Here is a 22,827-nt window from a genome sequence, read left to right as displayed (position 1 = left end):
AGCCCCCGGGTCAGGCCGGCCACACACACACACACACACATACACAAGCAGCGGACAATGGAATACTGCCCGTCCCGGGCCGCCCCACGTGGTACTGCTGTGCTGGAATCTTTGTTCTTCCCGCCCACACCGCCGCATTCCGGAGTATCACACGCAGTCTTATTGGCTGATCCACCGGTGGGCGTTCCCATCCTTAGCCGTAGCCCAACCCCTGTACGGCAGTTATAGGAGAAATTAATGTTAGAAGCGGGGTGGGTGTGGCCTCATCCCCTGCATGCGAGGACGACATGTAAAATCTCTGTCCCGCGTAGTGATTGGCCAGCCTCTCCGTCTCGGGGCCTCGTTGAGTGGCTGCGGCGTGGAGTGGGCGTGGCTCAGCCTGCGTTCGGCTCCCCCAGCACTCCCACGGATCAGTTTGACTCAGTCACCGGACAGAGAGAATCAGCTCCGGGCTGTTTGGGCTCCCCGGGGCAGGATAACAGCAACAGCATGGGGCAGCCGGCGATGTACGGACTAGTCTGGGCCACTGCTGTGCTGCTGAGTCAGGCTGGAAGAATCCACGGTACGTGGCATGCGTTGTCCCTGCCCGGCGGGGGGGATGAGCGGGCAGTGGGTGCTGTGTACGTAATCGGGTTGTCGGTGTGTGTCTAGCTCCGCCGCCCTGTGTGTGTGTGTGTGTGTGTGTGCGCGCTGCAGCAGACTGGGGAGGTTGCGTGGCAGGTGTCCCATCGCCCCCTAGGTGTGCCATTAGCTATATATATATATGTCTATATATATATATGTCTATATATATATATGTCCCCCACTTGTTGCATGTAATGCTGAGTGTAGTGGGTCATATGATGAGACGCATGCACTGTCCCTGTATTGATTTGGGATACTATAGTGGATGCTGTGTACCCCTGTGTGTGACTGAGGTGTGTGTGGTAATGTGTGACGTGACCCCCACGCATGACAGAGATGTATCAGTGATGGTTACAGGGCAGGGGGTCATTAGGAATTGTCTGGGATGATAATGGCTGTATTTCTTGGGTTCCAGAGTCCTTATTGTGTGTGTCCCTCCCAGACTTTCTATGGGATTGTTCCAGGGCTGATTGGTGGTTCCCAGTATTGCACTCGGTGTATAGTCCTGCTTGCATGCAATGCAAAGTCCTGCCTAGGAAGTCTTGTAGCAATTACACAGGCATACACCAGCTAAGCTGTGTGGTACCAGAAGTATTCAGAGTTGTGGTGTTTTGTGTGTGTCTGTGTAGGCTCATATTTGTTTTATTTTGTTCTATAAACAGGTGTGATGGGAGGAATCAGTTTGTCAGGCCCATAATCATTTGTATATGAAGAACTGCTTGTGTTTAACATCTGCAAATCTGGTTTATCATGGGGGAAGCTCATGACAGGTTACATATGCAATTCTCCTAAGGGCATCCTGTATATATCACAATCCAAGGATCTTCCACTTACATGGAGTTATCCTCCCTGTCATACAGTGTGAAGACGGATTGTGTAGATGTAGTGTTAATGCTTTGCAAGATTAGTGGGGTTACGCTAGCATTGGCCATTGTGTCACCTTTGGGTTGTGTCGTGTGTGTGTGTGTAGGGATTTTTCTTTCTTCTAAATCTGTACAATAAAAACAATTTCTTTTGTATTGTGTGAAATACTCTTTTTGTGTTCTTGCATATTTCTGTGTCTGCGTTTTGCTTTCTGTGTTTCTCCTATATTGTTTAAATCTGTAACTTTATTATTGAATGTTTTGTTGTACATGGTTTCATTTTGCGCTTTTCAGTAGATTTATTCAAGGTATATGGCTTAATATTGTTCCCAGAATCAATTGTGTTTTTGTTGTTTGGGGCTGTTCAGGAATTTATTGCTGGGTGGTGAATAATTTATGCTCCTGTAAGTTTTCTCTTGTCACACTTGGGATGAGTTTTCGTTGCATTTCTCATGCACTCTTATAGCGCAGAAGGAAAGTACATTTATTTTATTAATATTTATGATTTTGTTACTTTGTTTAGAACTGTACGTGGATAAAAACATGTAATACAAAAAAACATCCAATTACTGTAAAGTGAAAAGATTCTGAATAACTCCTTAGGAATCTTGTAGTTTAATAAATATCTTGATACTAGAGCAAGGCCGGGACAAGTTGTCACATTGTATTTAGGAGATTATAGCATTGTGCGCTATATGGCTTTTGTATGTCATCTTTTTCATTGTTACCATGAGAATCCCAACTGAACAGCGCAATTGGCTTTAAAAGATACTTTTGGGTTTTTTTCTTCTCATTTTAACTTTGCTTTTTTTATTTGGCACGATTTGCAGGTTTTAGATTGAAAGCAGCTAGAAGTGCTGTAACTGTTCTCATTGCATTGGCTTTAGTACCAGAAAGCCGTTGCTACATGTGTGTGATCTCCTTTGTGTCTGTGTACATGAGGTTGCTCCTTCAATCAGTGCTGATGAGTTTTTCTTTCCTTCTAAAGATCCCAGTTTCCAAATTTTCCCACCCATCCCCCTCTCCTCTTCACTCCCCTCCTCTACCCCCTCCTTTCTCTCCCCCTCCCTCAGGGCAGAGGGAAGGAGAGGGGGAGGAGGGGAGAGAGAGAGACTTTTCTTGTATGATAACAATTGGGATAAGAGAGAAGGGGGAGCGGGTAGACGCTTCCCAAACTGCCCCCACAAATCTGTCTGCTACCTCCTGCAGCTCTCTTCTCCACATCTCTCCCCTGTTTGTTCTCTCTCAGCTGCTTGGGGCTTGTCTACCCGCCTGTCTATCTTGCTGAGTCTCTGCCTCCACCCTGACCCTATTTTCTTCATCTGCTCCCATTTCTGCAGGCTTTTCCTTCTGACCCTCCCCCACTTTGCCTGTGGCATGTTATCACCGTAACCCCACTTTCCCACTCATCCAGCTGCATTCAGTGAGTGCCAATTCTGGCATTTCTATGCCTCTTCCATCTCTTTCCTCAATACGCAGCCTCTGTTCTCCTCTCTGCCTCACCCCCCTTGTCAAAACACATTTTGTGCTTGCCATCTTTAACCCCCCCCCAATCTTGCAGTGTCCACTCAGTCTATGGCACAGTCTGTAACTATGCTCATTCCTGCACCCAGCCGCTGTCGCCTTGCCCTCTGACCTGGTATTTTGCCTGCTCCCACTCTGTCTCCTCTTATCTTTGTTGATTTCCCCCCCTTTCCAGGCCCACTGTCTGTATCATTCAATATGCAGCCCCCTCTTGTCTCGCTGCCCTCACCCCCAGCAGCCCCCCTTTTGTCTATTCCCACTTTCTTCTCACTTTCCTTTGCTCCCCCCTCCTCATCTTGCGTTCAGTGTCTTTCTTCTTTCTCTCTCTGTGCCCCTCCTTATTCTGTATCTTCTTGAACTGTTCTCGCTTTCCCTGACCCCTAGTCTTGCATGCACCCTGCTAATCTCTTCACACTCTCTCTAGTCCAGCTTCTGCCTGGGCCCCGCGCTCTTTGTGTGTACCCATTTTTCTTTCCCTGTGTGTACTGCGCCTATACTGTACTTAGTTGGTGGTTTCTTTTCCCTCCTCTTGTCAGATTACAGTCTCCGTTACAGTCTCTCGTGCTGACAGATTTGTATTTCTTTGCTATTTTATTTTCTAAAACAGACATAAGAGTATTGGATAATCCAGAAAACAAAATTTGCCGTTTATAAAGAATGACTTCTGTCTCACGTTCAATGTAAAAGATCCCCGAAAGGACCAGGTTTAAAAGTGGGGATGATTGCTCTCTACAAATATCATCATCCTGGTAGCCTTCTGTATGTGTGTGGCACCCATGGCGTTTCCCCTGGCTGGCTGGCTGGCTGTACAGCTATTAGGGCTCCACTTTTCATAGTAAACTCATTAGCAACTGATAAAGCATAGATCAGATACTATTAAGTTACTTTACTTTCTGAGTCTCTTATCTATTATTTTTATGTTTACTTAAATGACTGCATACATTAAACTTATCACTGCTAGGTTTGGCTAGGCAGATAAGGCTCACATGTTCATTTGCGATCCTGGAAAAAAGCATGTTTGCTTCTAGTGTGTGATGTTTACCTCTTTGTATGCAGGCTCCGTCTGTGTGTACATGTGCTGCTATTGTGGCAGCCACTTAGGTCATTTTAGACCTAGTTTGTCACACGTTAGCGTGTAGGGGTCCAAAAAGACAGCCGATACCCATTCATATTTGATCAGACGTGTTCCTCGGGACATACAGTAAATGTAGTAAGATGATCATGTATGACTGTAGGATAAATGTATGAAGCAGTGATACGAGTGGAGAAGTTGCCCATGGCAGCCTATCAGCATTGAAGTAACATTTATTCATTTGCATACTATAAAATTATCCAGAGCGGCTGATTGGTTGCCATGGGCAACTTCTCCACTCTTATCACTACTTCATACATTTACCCCTATATGTGGCCATAATCAGTCTATAATTCACAATATAAGTTGCCCTGGAACTTTAAAATATACCTTGTTGCAACTCTCTGTACGGTCTTCATTCAAGTGGGCAGTACGGATGGTGTTGGTTAGCATTACTGCCTCACAGCACTGATGTCATGGGTTCGATTCCCAACATGGCCCTAACTGTGCGGAGTTTGTATATTCTCCCCGTACTTGCGTGGGTTTCCTCCAGGTACTCCGGTTTCCTCCCACAATCCAAAAATATACTGGTAGGTTAATTTACTTCCAACAAAAATTAACCCTAGCGTGAATGTGTGTGTGTACATGTGGTAGGGAATATACATTGTAAGATCCACTGGGGCAGGGACTGATGTGAATGGGCAAATATTCTCTGTAAAGCGCTGCGGAATATATGTGTGCGCTATATAAATAACTGGTAATAAATAAATAAGTGCCTGAAACATTTACATATCTTTTCTATTGTAGATGACAACTTGTCCTAACTCCATCACTATACTACTCCTTGCATTACTTATCTGGTACCCAAATCGGGTGCATCTTCCTTCTCACTGACTGAGACTTCTCAGACCTTCCCCCAACATTAATGCCTCCTAGCCACTAGTGAAATCAGTTGTCACAGTTTTTTTGACATATGTTTGCTATGCAACCAAAAATGGATGCTGTCAAATTTATCAGCGTTTTATTTTCACGTCCGATTTCCTTCATTGAATTGGTGCTTTGTCAGTGAATATTGTTCTTTACAGATACCTGTTCCCTCTGCACCTTACTATTTAATAGACCACGGTTTCTTAACTTCAGTGCTCAGGGCACCCTAATAGTGTGTGTTTTCCATCCTCCATTGCTGACTGACACATTTTAAAAGATCCACTGGTTTTACTACAGTAATTGTTTTTACTTGTTAGTCTGTGTGGAGACCCAGAAAAATGCACTTTTAGGGGCCGATTCAATTGTGCCGTGCGCCCCCTGCTGGACATCTATCGGAGCTATTCAATTGTTGCTCCAATCAAACTCCTATTAGCCGCTGCACTCACATTTTTTTCTCACCGTCTTCAGAGGCATGCAAAAAAATCTGTGAAAAGGTCCATAGCTTGGGTTTCCGAAACCCGGACTTTGTGCACCCAATCAAGATGTTTTGGGGGGGAATTCAAATATAATCTCCCCCGATCTCCTATCTAAAGTGACAGGAGATTGCAGGGGGCAATATACAATTGATGTCCCCTATCAAGCTGGGTGCAGTCAGGGAAAAATTTATAATTTTTCACACATTTCAGCTCGCCACCCCCGGCAGGTGCGAGCTGAAATGTAGACGCCGGCCGCCGATCGTGCCCGAATGGAGCTTCATTAGAATAGCTGCTTTCTACGCCATCTAGTGGCTTCCGGACAGAAAAACATTTGAATTCCGCCCTTAGATGGGTTTACTCACTTTGCGTGGCTAAACCCGGAGCTGTGAGACGCGTTAACTACTAATGGGCGTCTGATTGGAGCAACAGTTAATTAGCTCCGATAGGCAGCCCTTTTTATAGACACTCAGCAGGGAAGGAACGGCACAATTTAGTCGGCCCTTTAGAGTTCCATGATGACTTGAGTTGAGAAACACTGTCTTTGGTGGTTAAATCAATGTGACGCCATGTGCCATTTCAGAACGGCGCTTCATACCTGCCGATATCGCAGGTTTACCCTTGCACCCCATAGAGGAGCTTGGGAAAACTTAGAGTTGGCATTACCGTATATGAAGCCAGCATTGCAGCGATGCCCCAAATTGAGTTCCACCCCCCTTAGAATTGCCTCATGATCTATTTTACATTTGTTTGGAATGGTGGGATTTTTTTTTTTTTTTTTATGCCTTACCCACGTTCTTATTCGCCAACCCTTTTAAATCGTAAAACTCTCACGGACCGGTCCTGCTAATTGTGCCAGCTTGTAAATAAACATTGGTTTGTATGCACATGTCGCAGATTATAGTATCACTTGTACAGCACTACAGAATATCTGGCACAGTGTAATCTTTCTTGATAAACGATGCCTTCTTTGTATTTGTCTACATTTTGGGGGTTTTTTTATTTTTATTTTTCTGGCTTTGTGCCTTTTGGGAAATAACTGTTTTTGTTTTTTGTTTTTTTGCGGTTTCTGGGGCAGGCGATGTGCAACGTTATGTCTCAGGAAGTGGAGCGTGGAAAACAAAATAGCAGCTCTTGGTACACTGACATCAGCGCATCTGATTTCAAATATTTGACATCCGGCCAAGTTGTGGAAACGTTAATATTTGCCTATGGTACAAAAGTCTTTCCCATAGAAAATTGTATTGAATTTCCACCAAAAACTTTTCACTGCTGTCGTCTGATGATACTTTATATCTGCCAGTCCAGTGGTACAGTATGGGGTCAATTCAATTCGGCAACAGATGAATAGCGCTGGGAATTAGCTCCCGACGCTATTCAATTCAGCTACTAGTTACCCGCAATTGTCAGGAATTATTTTCTCACCCCCGGGGGGTGAGAGAAGAAAACCGACAAAAGAGCTGCCGTGCGGCCGGCGCAAGGCTGATTCTGTCGGGAAACGGCATCGCCGCGGGTAGTTAAGTCGGAAAATGCCGGTTCTCCCAACAAAACTACCTGTTAAGTCGGCGAGAACGGGCATTCACGACTTAACTTTAGCTGAATTGAATAGCGTCAGGAGCTAATTCCCGGCGCTATTCATCTGTTGCCGAATTGAATCGACCCCTATGTGCGATTTATTCTAGAACATTCAGGTTTTCAGAGTAATAAGATTCTCTCTGCAGGTGGCTTAATGCTCATTTAGTTTACTGAGCATTTAAAGGAAAATATATATATCATTTACTGCCTCCTGGTGAGTAAAGAGTACTCCTAACAATGAGTGTTCGTCTAATTAAGTGTATAAGTACCCCAGGTCTTCATAGCCTCCCAATGATATGTTTTATGTTGTAAATTTACTGAAACTTCTAAAAATGCTTAGCATTACCGCCTCTCAGCACTAAGGTCTTGGGCTTGATTCCCAATACGAGTAGCCCTGAGCCGTTCTCTGTTTTGCAACCATCTATATGGTATATGGCAGTGGTTCTCAAACTGTGTACCTAGGCACCCTGGGGAACTGTGAGGCTCTTGTAGGTTGCCTCGGGTTGGTGGTCCATGACCAAATCAAATTATGGAATCCACTAGCACTAGTTTTAGCTATCATAAAACATGTGGACCATCAGAAGAACAACTGTCCACCACCACATAACTGAGACCAAGAATGGCAGGTAGGAACAATTTGTTTAATTTAATTTAATTTTCTCTAACGTCCTAGTGGATGCTGGGGACTCCGTCAGGACCATGGGGAATAGCGGGCTCCGCAGGAGACAGGGCACATCTAAAAAGCTTTTTAGGTCACATGGTGTGTACTGGCTCCTCCCCCTATGACCCTCCTCCAAGCCTCAGTTAGGTTTTTGTGCCCGTCCGAGAAGGGTGCAAACTGGATGGCTCTCTTAAGGAGCTGTTTAGTAAAGTTTTTTTTTAGGTTTCTAATCAGTGATTCCTGCTGGCGACAGGATCACTGCAACGAGGGACTTAGGGGAGAGACTTGCAACTCACCTGCGTGCAGGAGGATTGAAGTTTTAGGCTACTGGACACTGAGCTCCAGAGGGAGTCGGAACACAGGTCAGCCTGGGGTTCGTCCCGGAGCCGCGCCGCCGATCCCCCTTACAGACGCTGAAGAAAGACGGCGGAACGGAGGTCCGGAAACAGGCGGCAGAAGACTTCACAGTCTTCAGAGAGGTAGCGCACAGCACTGCAGCTGTGCGCCATTGTTGCTACACGGCTCACTGACACGGTCACGGAGGGTGCAGGGCGCTGCTGGGGGCGCCCTGGGCAGCAATATAAATACCTATTTGGCAAATAAATACATCACATATAGCCATTAAGGCTATATGTATGTATTTAACCCAGGCCAGTTTTCCTAATAACCGGGAGAAAAGCCCGCAGTGAAAGGGGCGGAGCTTATTCTCCTCAGCACTCAGCGCCATTTTCCTGACCAGCTCCGCTGGTGAGGAAGGCTCCCACTCTCCCCTGCACTACAGAAACAGGGTTAAAGAGAAGGGGGGCATAAATTGGCGATATAATTATATATTAAGAGCCCATATATAGAAACAACACCTTCTAGGGTTGTTATATACATTATGGCGCTTTTGGTGTGTGCTGGCAAACTCTCCCTCTGTCTCCCCAAAGGGCTAGTGGGTCCTGTCCTCTATCAGAGCATTCCCTGTATGTGTGTGCTGTAGGTCGGTACGTGTGTGTCGACATGTATGAGGAAAATGTTGGTGAGGGGACGGAGAAAATTGCCTGTAATGGTGATGTCACTCTCTAGGGAGTCGACACCAGAATGGATGGCTTACTTATGGAATTACGTGATAATGTCAACACGCTGCAAGCCGGTTGACGACATGAGACAGCCGGCGGACAAATTAGTATCGGTCCAGGCGTCTCAGACACCGTCAGGGGCTTGTAAAAACGCCCATTTACCTCAGTCGGTCGACAGACACTGACACGGACACTGACCCCAGTGTCGACGGTGAAGAAACAAACGTATTTTTCCTTTAGGGCCACAAGTTACATGTTAAGGGCAATGAAGGAGGTGTTACGTATTTCTGATACCACAAGTACCACAAATAAGGGTATTTTGTAGGGTGGGAATAAACTACCTGTAGTTTTGCCTGAATCAGATAAATTAAATGAAGTGTGTGATGATACGTGGGGTTCCTCCGACAGAAAGTTATGGGCGGTATACCCTTTTTCCCGCCAGTAGTAAGGGCGAGTTGGAAAACACACCTTAGGGTGGACAAGGCGCTCACACGCATATAAAGTTACCGTTTCCAGATACGGCCGCCCTCAAGGAGCCAGCTGATAGGAAGCTGAAAAATATCATAACAGTATATACACACATACTGGTGTTATACTACGACCAGCAATCGCCTCAGCCTGGATGTGCAGCGCTGAGGGGGCTTGGTCGGATTTCCTGACTGAAAATTTTGATACCCTTGACAGGGACAGGATTTTATTGTCTATAGAGCATTTTAGGGATGCATTTCTATATATGTGTGATGCGCAGAGGCATATTTGCATTCTGGCATCAAAGAGTAAATGTGATGTACATATCTGCCAGACGAAGACCCGACAGTGGTCAGGTGAGGCAGATTCCAGACGGCATATGGAAGTATTGCCGTATAAAGGGGCGGTCCATTGGACCTGGTGGCCATGGCAACAGCTGAAAAATCCACCTTTTGTTACCCCGAGTCACATATTGGCAGAAAAGGACACAGTCTTTTCAGTCTCAGTCCTTTCGTCCCCATACGGGCAGGCGGGCGAAGGCCAGTCATATCTGCCCAGGGGGAGAGGAAAGGGAAGAAGACTGCAGCAAGCAGATCATTCCCAGGAACAGAAGCTCCTCACGGCTTCTGCCAAGTCCGCAGCATAACGCTGGGGCCGTACAAGCGGACTCAGGTGCGGTAGGGGGTCATCTCAAGAGTTTCAGCAACACTCGCAAGGGAACTCCGGGATCCTACATGTAATATCCCAGGTGTACATTGGAAATTCGAGACGTCTCCCCCTCACACAATTCACAGGCTGTATTCCCAGCAGGTGATAATCAAAGTACCCTTCTTACAACAAGGAAGGGGGTAGTATTCCACACTATATTGTGGTACTGAAGCCAACCGGCTCGGTGAGATCTGAAATATTTGAACACTTACATACAAGCGTTCAAATCAAGATGGAGTCACTCGGAGCAGTGATAGCGAACCAGGAAGAAGGGGACGATATGATGTCACTGGATATCAGGGACGTTTACCTACAGGTCCAAATTTGCCCTTCTCACCAAGGGTACTTCAGGTTCCTGGTACAGAACTGTCACTATCAGTTCAGACGCTGCCGTTTGGATGGTCCACGGCGCCCCGGGTCTTTACCAAGGTAATGGCCGGAATGATGATTTTTCTTAAAAGAAACATGGACGCTTTCCTGATAAGGGCAAGGTCCAGAGAACAGTTGGAGGTCGGAGTAGCACTATCTTAAGTAGTTCTACGACAGCACGAGTGGATTCTAAATATTCCAAAATCGCAGCTTTTTCCGACGACACGTCTACTGTTCCTAGGGAAGATTCTGGACACAGTCCAGAAAAACGTGTTTCTCCCAGTGGAGAAAACCAGGGAGTTATCCGAGCTAATCGGGATCCTCCTAAAACCAGGAAAAGTGTCAGTGCATCATTGCACAAGAGTCCTGGTAAAAATGGTGGCTTATTACGAAGCAATTCCATTCGGCAGATTTCCCGCAAGAACTCTTCAGTGGGATCTGCTGGACAAATGGTCCGGATCGCATCCTCAGATGCATCAGCGGATAACCCTATATCCAAGGAAAAGGGTGTCTCTCCTGTGGTGATTACAGAGTGCTCATCTTCTAGAGGGCCGCAGATTCGGCATTCAGGATTGGATGCCGGTGACCACGGAGGCCAGCCTGAGAGGCTGGGGAACAGTCACACAGGGAAAAAATTTCCAGGGAAGTGTGATTAAGTCTGGAGAATTCTCTCCGCATAAATAAGCTTAGAGCAAATTTATAATGCTCTAAACTTAGCTAGACCTCTGCTTCAAGGTCAGCCGGTATTGATCCAGTGGGATAACATCACGGCAGTCGCCCACGTAAACAGAAGGGCGGCACAAGAAGCAGGAGGGCAGTGAAAACTGCAAGGATTTTTCGCTAGGCGGAAAATCATGTGATAGCACTGTCAGCAGTGTTCTTTCCGGGAGTGGACGACTGGGAAGCAGACTTCCTCAGCAGGCATGACCTCCACCCGGGAGAGTGGAAACTTCATAGGGAAGTTTTTCAACATGATTGTGGACCGTTGGCAAAGACCAAAGGTGGACATGATGGCGTCCCGCCCGAACAAAAACGGGACAGGTATTCCGCCAGGTCATGAGACCTTCAGGCGATAGCTGTGGATGTTCTGGTAACACCGTGGGTGTACCAGTCTGTGTATGTGTTCCCTCCTCTGTTTCTCATAACCAGGGTATTGAGAATTATAAGACATAGAGGAGTATGAACTATACTAGTGGCTCCGGATTGGCCAAGAGGGACTTGGTACCCGGAACTTCAAGAAATGCTCACAGAGGACTAAGGGCCTGGGGAGCTAAGAAGGGACTTGATTCAGCAAGTACCATGTCTATTCCAAGACTTACCGCGGCTGCGTTTGACGGCATGGCGGTTGAATGCCGGATCCTGAGGGGAAAAGGCATTCCATAAGAGGTCATACCTACCCTGGTCAAAGCCAGGAAGGAGGTGACCGCACAACGTCATCACCACATGTGGTGAAAATATGTTGCGTGGGTGAGGCCAGGAAGGCTCCACGACGGAAATTCAACTAGGTCGATTTCTACACTTCCTGAAAACAGGAGTGTTTTGGACCTCAAATTGGGGTTCATTAACATTTAAATTTCGGCCCTGTAGATTTTCTTCCAGAAAGAATTGACTTCAGTTCCTGAAGTCCAGATTGTAAAGGATGTATTGCATATACAGCTTTTTTGTGCCCCTAGGGGCACCGTGAGATCTCAACATAGTGTTGGGATTTCTTAAAATCATATTGGTTTGAACCGCTCAAATCTGTGGATTTGAAATATCTCACATGGAAAGTGACCATGCTGTTGACAAATATCTCACATGGGAAGTGACCATGTTGTTAGCCCTGGCCTCGGCCAGGCGATTGTCAGAATGGGCGGCTTTGTCTTACAAAAGCCCATATTAAAATTTTCCATTTGAACAGGACAGAACTGGGACTCGTCTCCAGTTTCTTCATGAAGGGGTGTCAGCGTTTTCACCTGAAACAACCTCTTGTGGTGCCTGCGGCTACTAGGGACTTGGAGGACTCCAAGTTACTAGACGTGGTCAGGGCCCTAAAAATATATATATATATATATATAGTTAGGACGGCTGGAGTCAGAAAGTCTGACTTGCTGTTTATACTGTATACACCCAACAAGCTGGGTGCTCATGCTTCTAAGCAGTCTATTGCACGCTGGATTTGTAGTACAATTCAGCTTGCACATTCTGTGGCAGGCCTGCCACAGACGAAATATGTAGATGCCCATTCCACAAGGAAGGTGGGCTCATCCTGGGCGGCTGCCCGAGGAGTCTCGGCATTACAACTTTGCCGAGCAGCTACGTGGTCAGGGGAGAACACGTTTGTAAAATTTAACAAATTTTGATACTCTGGCTAAGGAGGACCTGGAGTTCTCTCATTCGGTGCTGCAGAGTCATCCGCACTCTCCCGCCCGTTTGGGAGCTTTGGTATAATCCCCATGGTCCTGACGGAGTCCCCAGCATCCACTAGGACGTTAGAGAAAATAAGAATTTACTTACCGATAATTCTATTTCTCGTAGTCCGTAGTGGATGCTGGGCGCCCATCCCAAGTGCGGATTGTCTGCAATGCTTGTACATAGTTATTGTTACAAAAATCGGGTTATTACTATTGTTGTGAGCCATCTTTTCGGAGGCTACTTCGTTTTGTTATCATACTGTTAACTGGGTTCAGATCACAAGTTGTACGGTGTGATTGGTGTGGCTGGTATGAGTCTTACCCGGGATTCAAGATCCTTCCTTATTGTGTACGCTCGTCCGGGCACAGTACCTAACTGAGGCTTGGAGGAGGGTCATAGGGGGAGGAGCCAGTACACACCATGTGACCTAAAAAGCTTTTTAGATGTGCCCTGTCTCCTGCGGAGCCCGCTATTCCCCATGGTCCTGACGGAGTCCCCAGCATCCACTACGGACTACGAGAAATAGAATTATCGGTAAGTAAATTCTTATTTTTTTCAAGGGGTGCCATGAAAAAAATGCTGTTACTCTAGGACGCTGTGATTCAGGAAATTTTGTGAACCACTGATCTATGGCCAATGACAATGATAATTTTGATGATTGTGGCTTATGGCTTAAGAAAACCCCAAATCCAAAATATCAGAAAATTTGAATAGTACATAAATTAAAAAAAAAAAGGATTTTAAATACAGAAATGTTGTCCTTCTGAAAAGTACTGTATAATCATGCATATGTACTCAGTACATGGTTTGGGCCCCTTTTGCATGAATTACTTCCTTAATATGGCGTGGCATGGATTCTATCAGCCTGTGGCACTGCTGAGGTGTTACGGAAGACCAGGATGCTTCAATAACGGCCTTTAGCTCTTCTACATTGTTTGGTCTCATGTCTCCCATCTTTCTCTTGGCAATGCCCCATAGATTCTCTATGGGGTTCAGCTCAGGCGAGTTTGCTGGCCTATCCAGCACAGTAATCCCACGGTCATTGAACCAGGTTTTGGTACTTTTGGCAGTGTGGGCAGGTGCCAAGTCCTGCTGGAAAATGAAGTCAGCATCTCCATCTCTTGTCAAGCCGCTCCTGAACAACAAACAGCGTCCGAAGCATCTTGCCTGGGCTAAGACAAAAAGAACTGGTCTTTTGCTCAGTGGTCCAAAGTCCTCTTTTCTGATGAGAGGAAATTTTGCATCTCATTTGGAAACCAAGGTCCCAGAGTATGGAGGAAGAATGGAGAGGTACACAATCCAAGATTCTTGAAGCCCAATGTGAAGTTTGCACAGTCTGTGTTGATTTGGGGAGCCATGTAAATCTGCTGGTGTTGGTCCACTGTGCTTTATCAAGTCCAGAGTCAACGCAGCCATCTACCAGGACATTTTAGAGCATTTCTTGCTTCCTTCAGCAGACAAGCTTTATGGAGATGCTGACTTCATTTACCAGCAGGACTTGGCACCTGCCCACACAGCCAATAGTACCAAAACCTGGTTCAATGACCATGGGATTACTGTGCTGGATTGGCCAGCAAACTCGCCTGACCTGAACCCCATAGAGAATCTATGAGCATTGCCAAGAGAAAGATGAGAGACCTGAGACCGAACAATGCAGAAGAGCTGAAGGCCGCTATTGAAGCATCCTGGTCTTCCATAACACCTCAGCAGTGCCACAGGCTGATAGAATCCATGCCACGCCACATTGAGGCAGTAATTCATGCAAAAGGGGCCCAAACCAAGTACTGAGTACATATGCATGATTATACTTTCCAGAGGGCTGACATTTCTGTATTTAAAATCCTTTTTCTCTATCGTCCTAAGTGGATGCTGGGGTTCCTGAAAGGACCATGGGGAATAGCGGCTCCGCAGGAGACAGGGCACAAAAAAGTAAAGCTTTACTAGGTCAGGTGGTGTGCACTGGCTCCTCCCCCTATGACCCTCCTCCAGACTCCAGTTAGATTTTGTGCCCGAACGAGAAGGGTGCAATCTAGGTGGCTCTCCTAAAGAGCTGCTTAGAGAAAGTTTAGTTTAGGTTTTTTTCTTTACAGTGAGTCCTGCTGGCAACAGGATCACTGCAACGTGGGACTTAGGGGGAAAGTAGTAAACTCACCTGCATGCAGAGTGGATTTGCTGCTTGGCTACTGGACACCATTAGCTCCAGAGGGATCGAACACAGGCCCAGCCGTGGAGTCCGGTCCCGGAGCCGCGCCGCCGACCCCCTTGCAGATGCTGAAGCGTGAAGAGGTCCGGAAACCGGCGGCTGAAGACTCCTCAGTCTTCATAAGGTAGCGCACAGCACTGCAGCTGTGCGCCATTTTCCTCTCAGCACACTTCACTGGGCAGTCACTGAGGGTGCAGAGCGCTGGGGGGGGGCGCTCTGAGAGGCAAATATAAACCTTATACAAGGCTAAAAATACCTCACATATAGCCCATAGGGGCTATATGGAGATATTTAACCCCTGCCTGACTGGAAAAATAGCGGGAGAAGAACCCGCCGAAAAAGGGGCGGGGCCTATCTCCTCAGCACACGGCGCCATTTTCTGTCACAGCTCCGCTGGTCAGAACGGCTCCCAGGTCTCTCCCCTGCACTGCACTACAGAAACAGGGTAAAACAGAGAGGGGGGGCACATTAATGGCTATATATATATATATATTAAAGCAGCTATAAGGGAGCACTTAATATAAGGATATCCCTTGTATATATAGCGCTTTGTGGTGTGTGCTGGCAGACTCTCCCTCTGTCTCCCCAAAAGGGCTAGTGGGTCCTGTCTTCATTAGAGCATTCCCTGTGAGTTTGCGGTGTGTGTCGGTACGTGGTGTCGACATGTATGAGGACGATATTGGTGTGGAGGCGGAGCAATTGCCAAATATGCAGATGTCACCCCCCAGGGGGTCGACACCAGAATGGATGCCTTTATTTGTGGAATTACGTGATGGTTTATCTTCCCTTAAACAGTCAGTTGAGGACATGAGGCGGCCGGACAATCAATTAATGCCTGTCCAGGCGCCTCAAACACCGTCAGGGGCTGTAAAACGCCCTTTGCCTCAGTCGGTCGACACAGACCCAGACACGGGCACTGATTCCAGTGACGACGGTAGAAATTCAAACGTATTTTCCAGTAGGGCCACACGTTATATGATTTTGGCAATGAAGGAGACGTTACATTTAGCTGATACTACAGATACCGTAAAACAGGGTATTATGTATGGTGTGAAAAAACTACAAACAGTTTTTCCTGAATCAGAAGAATTAAATGACGTGTGTGATGAAGCGTGGGTTGTTCCTGATAAAAAGTTGATAATTTCAAAAAAGTTATTGGCATTATACCCTTTCCCGCCAGAGGTTAGGGCGCGCTGGGAAACACCCCCTAAGGTGGACAAGGCGCTCACACGCTTATCCAAACAAGTGGCGTTACCCTCTCCTGAGACGGCCGCACTTAAGGATCCATCAGATAGAAAGATGGAAGTTATTCAAAAGAATATATACACACATGCAGGTGTTATACTACGACCAGCTATAGCAACTGCCTGGATGTGCAGTGCTGGAGTAGTTTGGTCAGAATCCCTGATTGAAAATATTGATACCCTAGATAGGGACAATGTTTTACTGTCGTTAGAACAAATAAAGGATGCATTTATCTATATGCGTGATGCACAGAGGGATATTTGCACACTGGCATCTCGGGTGAGTGCTATGTCCATTTCAGCCAGAAGAGCCTTATGGACACGACAGTGGACAGGCGATGCGGATTCAAAACGTCACATGGAGGTTTTGCCGTATAAAGGGGAGGAGTTATTTGGAGTTGGTCTATCAGACTTGGTGGCCACGGCTACTGCCGGGAAATCCACTTTTTTACCTCAAGTCACTCCCCAACAGAGAAAGGCACCGACCTTTCAACCGCAGCCTTTTCGCTCCTACAAAAATAAGAGAGCAAAGGGCTTGTCGTACCTGCCACGAGGCAGAGGAAGAGGGAAGAGACACCAACAGGCAGCTCCTTCCCAGGAACAGAAGCCCTCCCCGGCTCCTGCAAAAACCTCAGCATGACGCTGGGGCCTCTCAAGCGGACTCGGGGACAGTGGGGGGCCGTCTCAAAAATTACAGCGCGCAGTGGGCTCACTCGCAGGTAGACCCCTGGATCCTGCAGATAATATCTCAGGGGTACAGGTTGGAATTAGAGACGGATCCTCCTCATCGTTTCCTGAAGTCTGCCTTACCAACCGTCTCTTCCGAAAGGGAGAGGGTGTTGGAAGCCATTCACAAGCTGTACGCTCAGCAGGTGATAGTCAAAGTACCCCTATTACAACAAGGAAAGGGGTATTATTCCACTCTATTTGTGGTACCGAAGCCGGATGGCTCGGTAAGGCCTATTCTAAATCTGAAGTCCTTGAACCTCTACATAAAAAAGTTCAAGTTCAAGATGGAGTCACTCAGAGCAGTGATAGCGAACCTGGAAGAAGGGGACTTTATGGTATCCTTGGACATCAAGGATGCGTATCTACACGTTCCGATTTACCCCGCACACCAGGGGTACCTCAGGTTCATTGTTCAAAAACTGTCACTATCAGTTTCAGACGCTGCCGTTCGGATTGTCCACGGCGCCTCGGGTCTTTACCAAGGTAATGGCCGAGATGATGATTCTTCTTCGAAGAAAAGGCGTATTAGTTATCCCATACTTGGACGATCTCCTAATAAGGGCAAGGTCCAGAGAACAGCTGGAGACAGCTTTAGCACTATCTCAAGAGGTGCTAAGACAACACGGGTGGATTCTGAATATTCCAAAATCCCATTTAATCCCGACAACTCGTCTGCTGTTCCTAGGAATGATTCTGGACACGGTTCAGAAAAAGGTTTTCCTTCCAGAGGAAAAAGCCAAGGAGTTATCCGATCTGGTCAGGAACCTCCTAAAACCAGGAAAAGTGTCAGTACATCAATGCACAAGAGTCCTGGGAAAAATGGTGGCTTCTTACGAAGCAATTCCATTCGGCAGATTCCAGGCAAGAATATTCCAAAGGGATCTGTTGGACAAATGGTCAGGGTCGCATCTGCAGATGCACCTGCGAATAACCCTGTCACCAAAGACAAGGGTGTCACTTCTGTGGTGGTTGCAGAAGGCTCACCTATTAGAAGGCCGCAGATTCGGCATTCAGGATTGGATCCTGGTGACCACGGACGCCAGCCTGAGAGGCTGGGGAGCAGTCACACAAGGAAGAAACTTCCAGGGAGTATGGACGAGTCTGGAAAAGTCTCTTCACATAAACATTCTGGAACTAAGAGCAATCTACAATGCTCTAAGCCAGGCGGAACTTCTCCTGCAAGGAAAGCCGGTGTTGATTCAGTCGGACAACATCACGGCGGTCGCCCATGTAAACAGGCAGGGCGGCACAAGAAGCAGGAGTGCAATGGCAGAAGCTGCCAAGATTCTTCGCTGGGCGGAGAATCACGTGATAGCACTGTCAGCAGTGTTCATCCCGGGCGTGGACAACTGGGAAGCAGACTTCCTCAGCAGACACGATCTTCATCCGGGAGAGTGGGGTCTACATCCAGAAGTCTTCAACATGTTAATAGACCGTTGGGAAAGACCAATTGTAGACATGATGGCGTCTCGCCTCAACAAGAAACTGGACAAATATTGCGCCAGGTCAAGAGATCCACAGGCAATAGCTGTGGACGCACTGGTAACTCCTTGGGTGTACCAGTCAGTGTATGTGTTTCCTCCTCTGCCGCTCATACCAAAGGTATTGAAGATCATACGGCAAAGAAGAGTAAGAACAATACTAGTGGTTCCGGATTGGCCGAGAAGGACTTGGTATCCGGAACTTCAAGAGATGCTCACGGACGAACCGTGGCCTCTACCTCTGAGAAGGGACCTGCTACAGCAGGGTCCCTGTCTTTTTCAAGACTTACCGCGGCTGCGTTTGACGGCATGGCGGTTGAACGCCAGATCCTAAAAGGGAAAGGCATTCCAGAAGAAGTCATTCCTACCTTGATTAAGGCACGGAAGGAAGTCACCGTGAAACATTATCACCGCATTTGGCGAAAATATGTAGCGTGGTGCGAGGATCGGAGGGTTCCGACGGAGGAATTCCAACTGGGTCGTTTCCTACATTTCCTGCAATCAGGATTATCTATGGGTCTCAAATTGGGATCCATTAAGGTTCAAATTTCGGCCCTGTCAATATTCTTCCAAAAAGAATTGGCCTCTGTCCCTGAGGTCCAGACTTTTGTCAAGGGAGTACTGCATATACAGCCTCCTGTGGTGCCTCCGGTGGCACCGTGGGATCTAAATGTAGTTTTAGATTTCCTCAAATCCCATTGGTTTGAACCATTGAAAAAGGTGGATTTGAAATATCTCACATTGAAAGTGACTATGTTACTAGCCCTGGCCTCTGCCAGGAGAGTATCTGAATTGGCGGCTTTATCTTATAAAAGTCCTTATCTAATCTTCCATTCGGATAGGGCAGAACTGCGGACTCGTCCGCATTTTCTCCCTAAAGTGGTATCAGCATTTCATCTGAACCAACCTATTGTGGTGCCTGCGGCCACTAGCGACTTGGAGGACTCCAAGTTGTTGGACGTTGTCAGAGCCTTAAAAATATACATTGCAAGGACGGCTGGAGTCAGAAAATCTGACTCGCTGTTTATATTGTATGCACCCAACAAGTTGGGCGCACCTGCTTCTAAGCAGTCGATTGCTCGTTGGATTTGTAACACAATTCAACTTGCACATTCTGTGGCAGGCCTGCCACAGCCTAAAACTGTAAAAGCCCACTCCACAAGGAAGGTGGGCTCATCTTGGGCGGCTGCCCGAGGGGTCTCGGCATTACAACTCTGCCGAGCAGCTACGTGGTCGGGGGAGAACACGTTTGTAAAATTTTACAAATTTGATACCCTGGCAAAGGAGGACCTGGAGTTCTCTCATTCGGTGCTGCAGAGTCATCCGCACTCTCCCGCCCGTTTGGGAGCTTTGGTATAATCCCCATGGTCCTTTCAGGAACCCCAGCATCCACTTAGGACGATAGAGAAAATAAGAATTTACTTACCGATAATTCTATTTCTCGGAGTCCGTAGTGGATGCTGGGCGCCCATCCCAAGTGCGGATTATCTGCAATACTTGTACATAGTTATTGTTAACTAATTCGGGTTATTGTTAAGGAGCCATCTTTAAGAGGCCCTTTCTGTTGTCATACTGTTAACTGGGTTTAGATCACAAGTTGTACGGTGTGATTGGTGTGGCTGGTATGAGTCTTACCCGGGATTCAAAATGCCTCCCTTATTGTGTATGCTCGTCCGGGCACAGTACCTAACTGGAGTCTGGAGGAGGGTCATAGGGGGAGGAGCCAGTGCACACCACCTGACCTAGTAAAGCTTTACTTTTTTGTGCCCTGTCTCCTGCGGAGCCGCTATTCCCCATGGTCCTTTCAGGAACCCCAGCATCCACTACGGACTCCGAGAAATAGAATTATCGGTAAGTAAATTCTTATTTTTTATTGATTTTATGTAATATTCAAATTTTATGAGATTTTGGATTTGGGGTTTTCTTAAGTTGTAAGCCACAATCATCAAAATTATAACAAGTAAAGGCTTGAAATACCTCACTTTGCATGTAATGAGTTTCACCTGTAGAGTGTAAGCTCCACTGGGGCAGAGACTGATGTGTATGACCAGATATTCTCTGTAAAGCGCTGCGGAATATGTGTGCGCTATATAAATACTGGTTAATACACACACACACACACACACACACATCCTGAAAACATGACCTGTTTGGGGTATTTGAGGGTTGGAGTTGAGAGCCACTGATCTTATGCATTCTAAAGTGATAGCTACATTCTGGTTGGTATGGGCATCACACTGTACCTCCATGAGTAGTGATGACTGGAGGGTTCAGTGCGCTACGCCTTGAAAACAGGGAGGTGGTTGCTGCCAGTGTTGTGCTAACTGGCTAGAGAAAGAGGAGGATGGAGATATTTGTATAATTTGCCTATTGTGCTTTCCCAATCCATCTTCTGTACGCTAGCATGAAGTGTTTCCTGGTGAATTTTGGAAAGTATTCCAAGAAATCTGGGTGCAGGCCGCAAAATGGCTGCCCCCACCAGGGACGTGCTGTGAGCTAAAAAGCTAAGGAGGCACTAGTTAGCACCAGAGCCAGATTTACACATAAAATATGAGCCAAAAGGTGCATCTGGGCATTATACACAGGTGCAGTAGTATAAACTCCTGGAAATTTGGTGAATTTTGATCAGAGATGTGCGGAAAAGATAAGCGTCTCACCTGCCATAGACTTTCTACTCCAAAGGGGTCAATTCTATTCAGCGATAGTTGAATAGCGCCGGGAGTTAGCTCCCGGCACTATCCAATACAGCGCCAAGTGACGCCAATTGTCGGGAATTCTTCTCTCACCCCCAGGGGATGAGAGAAGAAATCCGACAAAAGTGCTGCTGCGCGGCCGGCGCAAGGTCGGGAATCAGCATTGCACCGGGGAGTTAAGTCGGAGAATGCCCGTTCTCCCGACAATTCAACCTGTTAAGTTGGCGAGAATGGACCTTCGCCGACTTAACGTGAGCTGAATTGAATAGCGACGGGAGCTAACTCCCGGCGCTATTCAACTGTTGCTGATTAGAATTGACCCCATAGAGTTTTGGCTATAAAAATGATTAGAAAAATGCAAAGAAGATATTTCAAACATATTCTCTGTATTTTTCATATACTTTATACAGTCAAAACTAAGGTACAAACGTAAGTATGACAGGAAAGGCTCTGCCTCATCCCACCGCACGTCACCGGCCCCCACTGCAGTAAATAGTACCTGAAGCTTGTGCTTTCCTACTTCTGGTGACCGTGGAGGTAAGAAAAGAGATGTATCAGAGCCTTCTAAAAAGTGGCAAATTTCCCCATAGCAACATATTCGCTTCATCATTTTCTAGAATGTTCGTGATAAATTCATTCTGATTGGATGCTTTTGGGCAACTTGTCCTCTTTGGAAGGTTTCATAAATTTCCCTCCAAAAGGAGAACTAAATCCTTCCTGCCGCTTTTGTGGTCAAGCCCTATGCCTGTCACTACGTGGAGGGGGTTGGATGGGAAACGGGGGAACTTTTAGGTCCGTGCTGTGGGACATGATTAGGGCAATTTTATATATGTTGTAAATTTTTTATTTCTGCATGCTTTTCTTTGATTTGAAGTATTTAATGTTGACGAAGCATCATGTCTTTTGTGTTTATTGGCTTTTACTGCGAGCCTTCACTCTAATTATTGGGTAATGTGTATTTTTCTGTAATGTGAAATCACCAAGCAATGGCTTTTGCTCATGGAATCTCTGATATATTTGTTATTAACCCTTGGGGGGGGGGGGGGGGGGGGGGGGATTCAGCTAGCCTCGGTAATCTACTGCTGGCAAAAATGTGTGGTAGCATCGGCCTTTAACGCCTGGTGCTGTTCTGTTAGCGACCCTTTTTCTCGCCTGGCAAATTACTGGGTTAACAGACACTAACCCATAGAATCTGGGAAAATTTCTTGGACCTATGGGTTAACATGGCAGCGACGCTGAAAGCAGGCTATTTAACATGGTTTCTTGAAAAAAATAAAATCCTTGTTAACTGCAGCATGTGGGCTGTATTTGGGACTAATTGAATAGCACCGCTGCAGCTAATTGAATTTCCTCCATAATGTCTTTATTGTTTTCCTGCCATCATGACCGGACCGTTGTCTCACATTTTTTGTTGTTGTGCCTGTATACAGTCAATAGGTCGACCCCATATGGTCGACAGGACAATGGGGTCGATTCAATTCACGACCGTTGAAATAGTGCCGGGACTTAGCTCCCGGCGCTATTCAATTCAGCTCAAGTTAAGTCGGCGAATGGCCGTTCTCCCGGACTTAACAGGTTGATTTGTCGGGAGAACGGGCATTCTCCGACTTATCTCCCCGCCGTGATGATGATTTCCGACAGAATCAGCCTCGCGGCAGCACTTTTGTTGGATTTCCTCTCTCATCCCCCGGGGGTGAGAGAAGAATTCCCGACAATTGAGTGTCACTTGGCACTGTATTGAATAGTGCCGGGAGCTAA

General features: G+C 46.7%; 1 protein-coding gene across 1 annotated transcript in view; it reads left to right on the top strand.

Moving 5' to 3' along the window:
- The first annotated feature begins 397 nt into the window (after positions 1-397).
- NOTCH3 (notch receptor 3) overlaps positions 398-22,827 on the top strand; it is a 126,761-nt gene continuing 104,331 nt past the window's right edge. The window contains exon 1 of the mRNA XM_063931637.1: positions 398-562. Within this exon, the coding sequence (XP_063787707.1) occupies positions 490-562 (73 nt within the window). The 5' untranslated portion in view covers positions 398-489. The remainder of the gene's footprint in view (positions 563-22,827) is intronic.

This window comes from Pseudophryne corroboree, chromosome 6, assembly GCF_028390025.1.
Source record: "Pseudophryne corroboree isolate aPseCor3 chromosome 6, aPseCor3.hap2, whole genome shotgun sequence".
Lineage (NCBI taxonomy): Eukaryota > Metazoa > Chordata > Amphibia > Anura > Myobatrachidae > Pseudophryne > Pseudophryne corroboree.
Note: the sequence above shows the minus strand (reverse complement) of the source record. Positions and strands in the feature narration are given on the sequence as shown.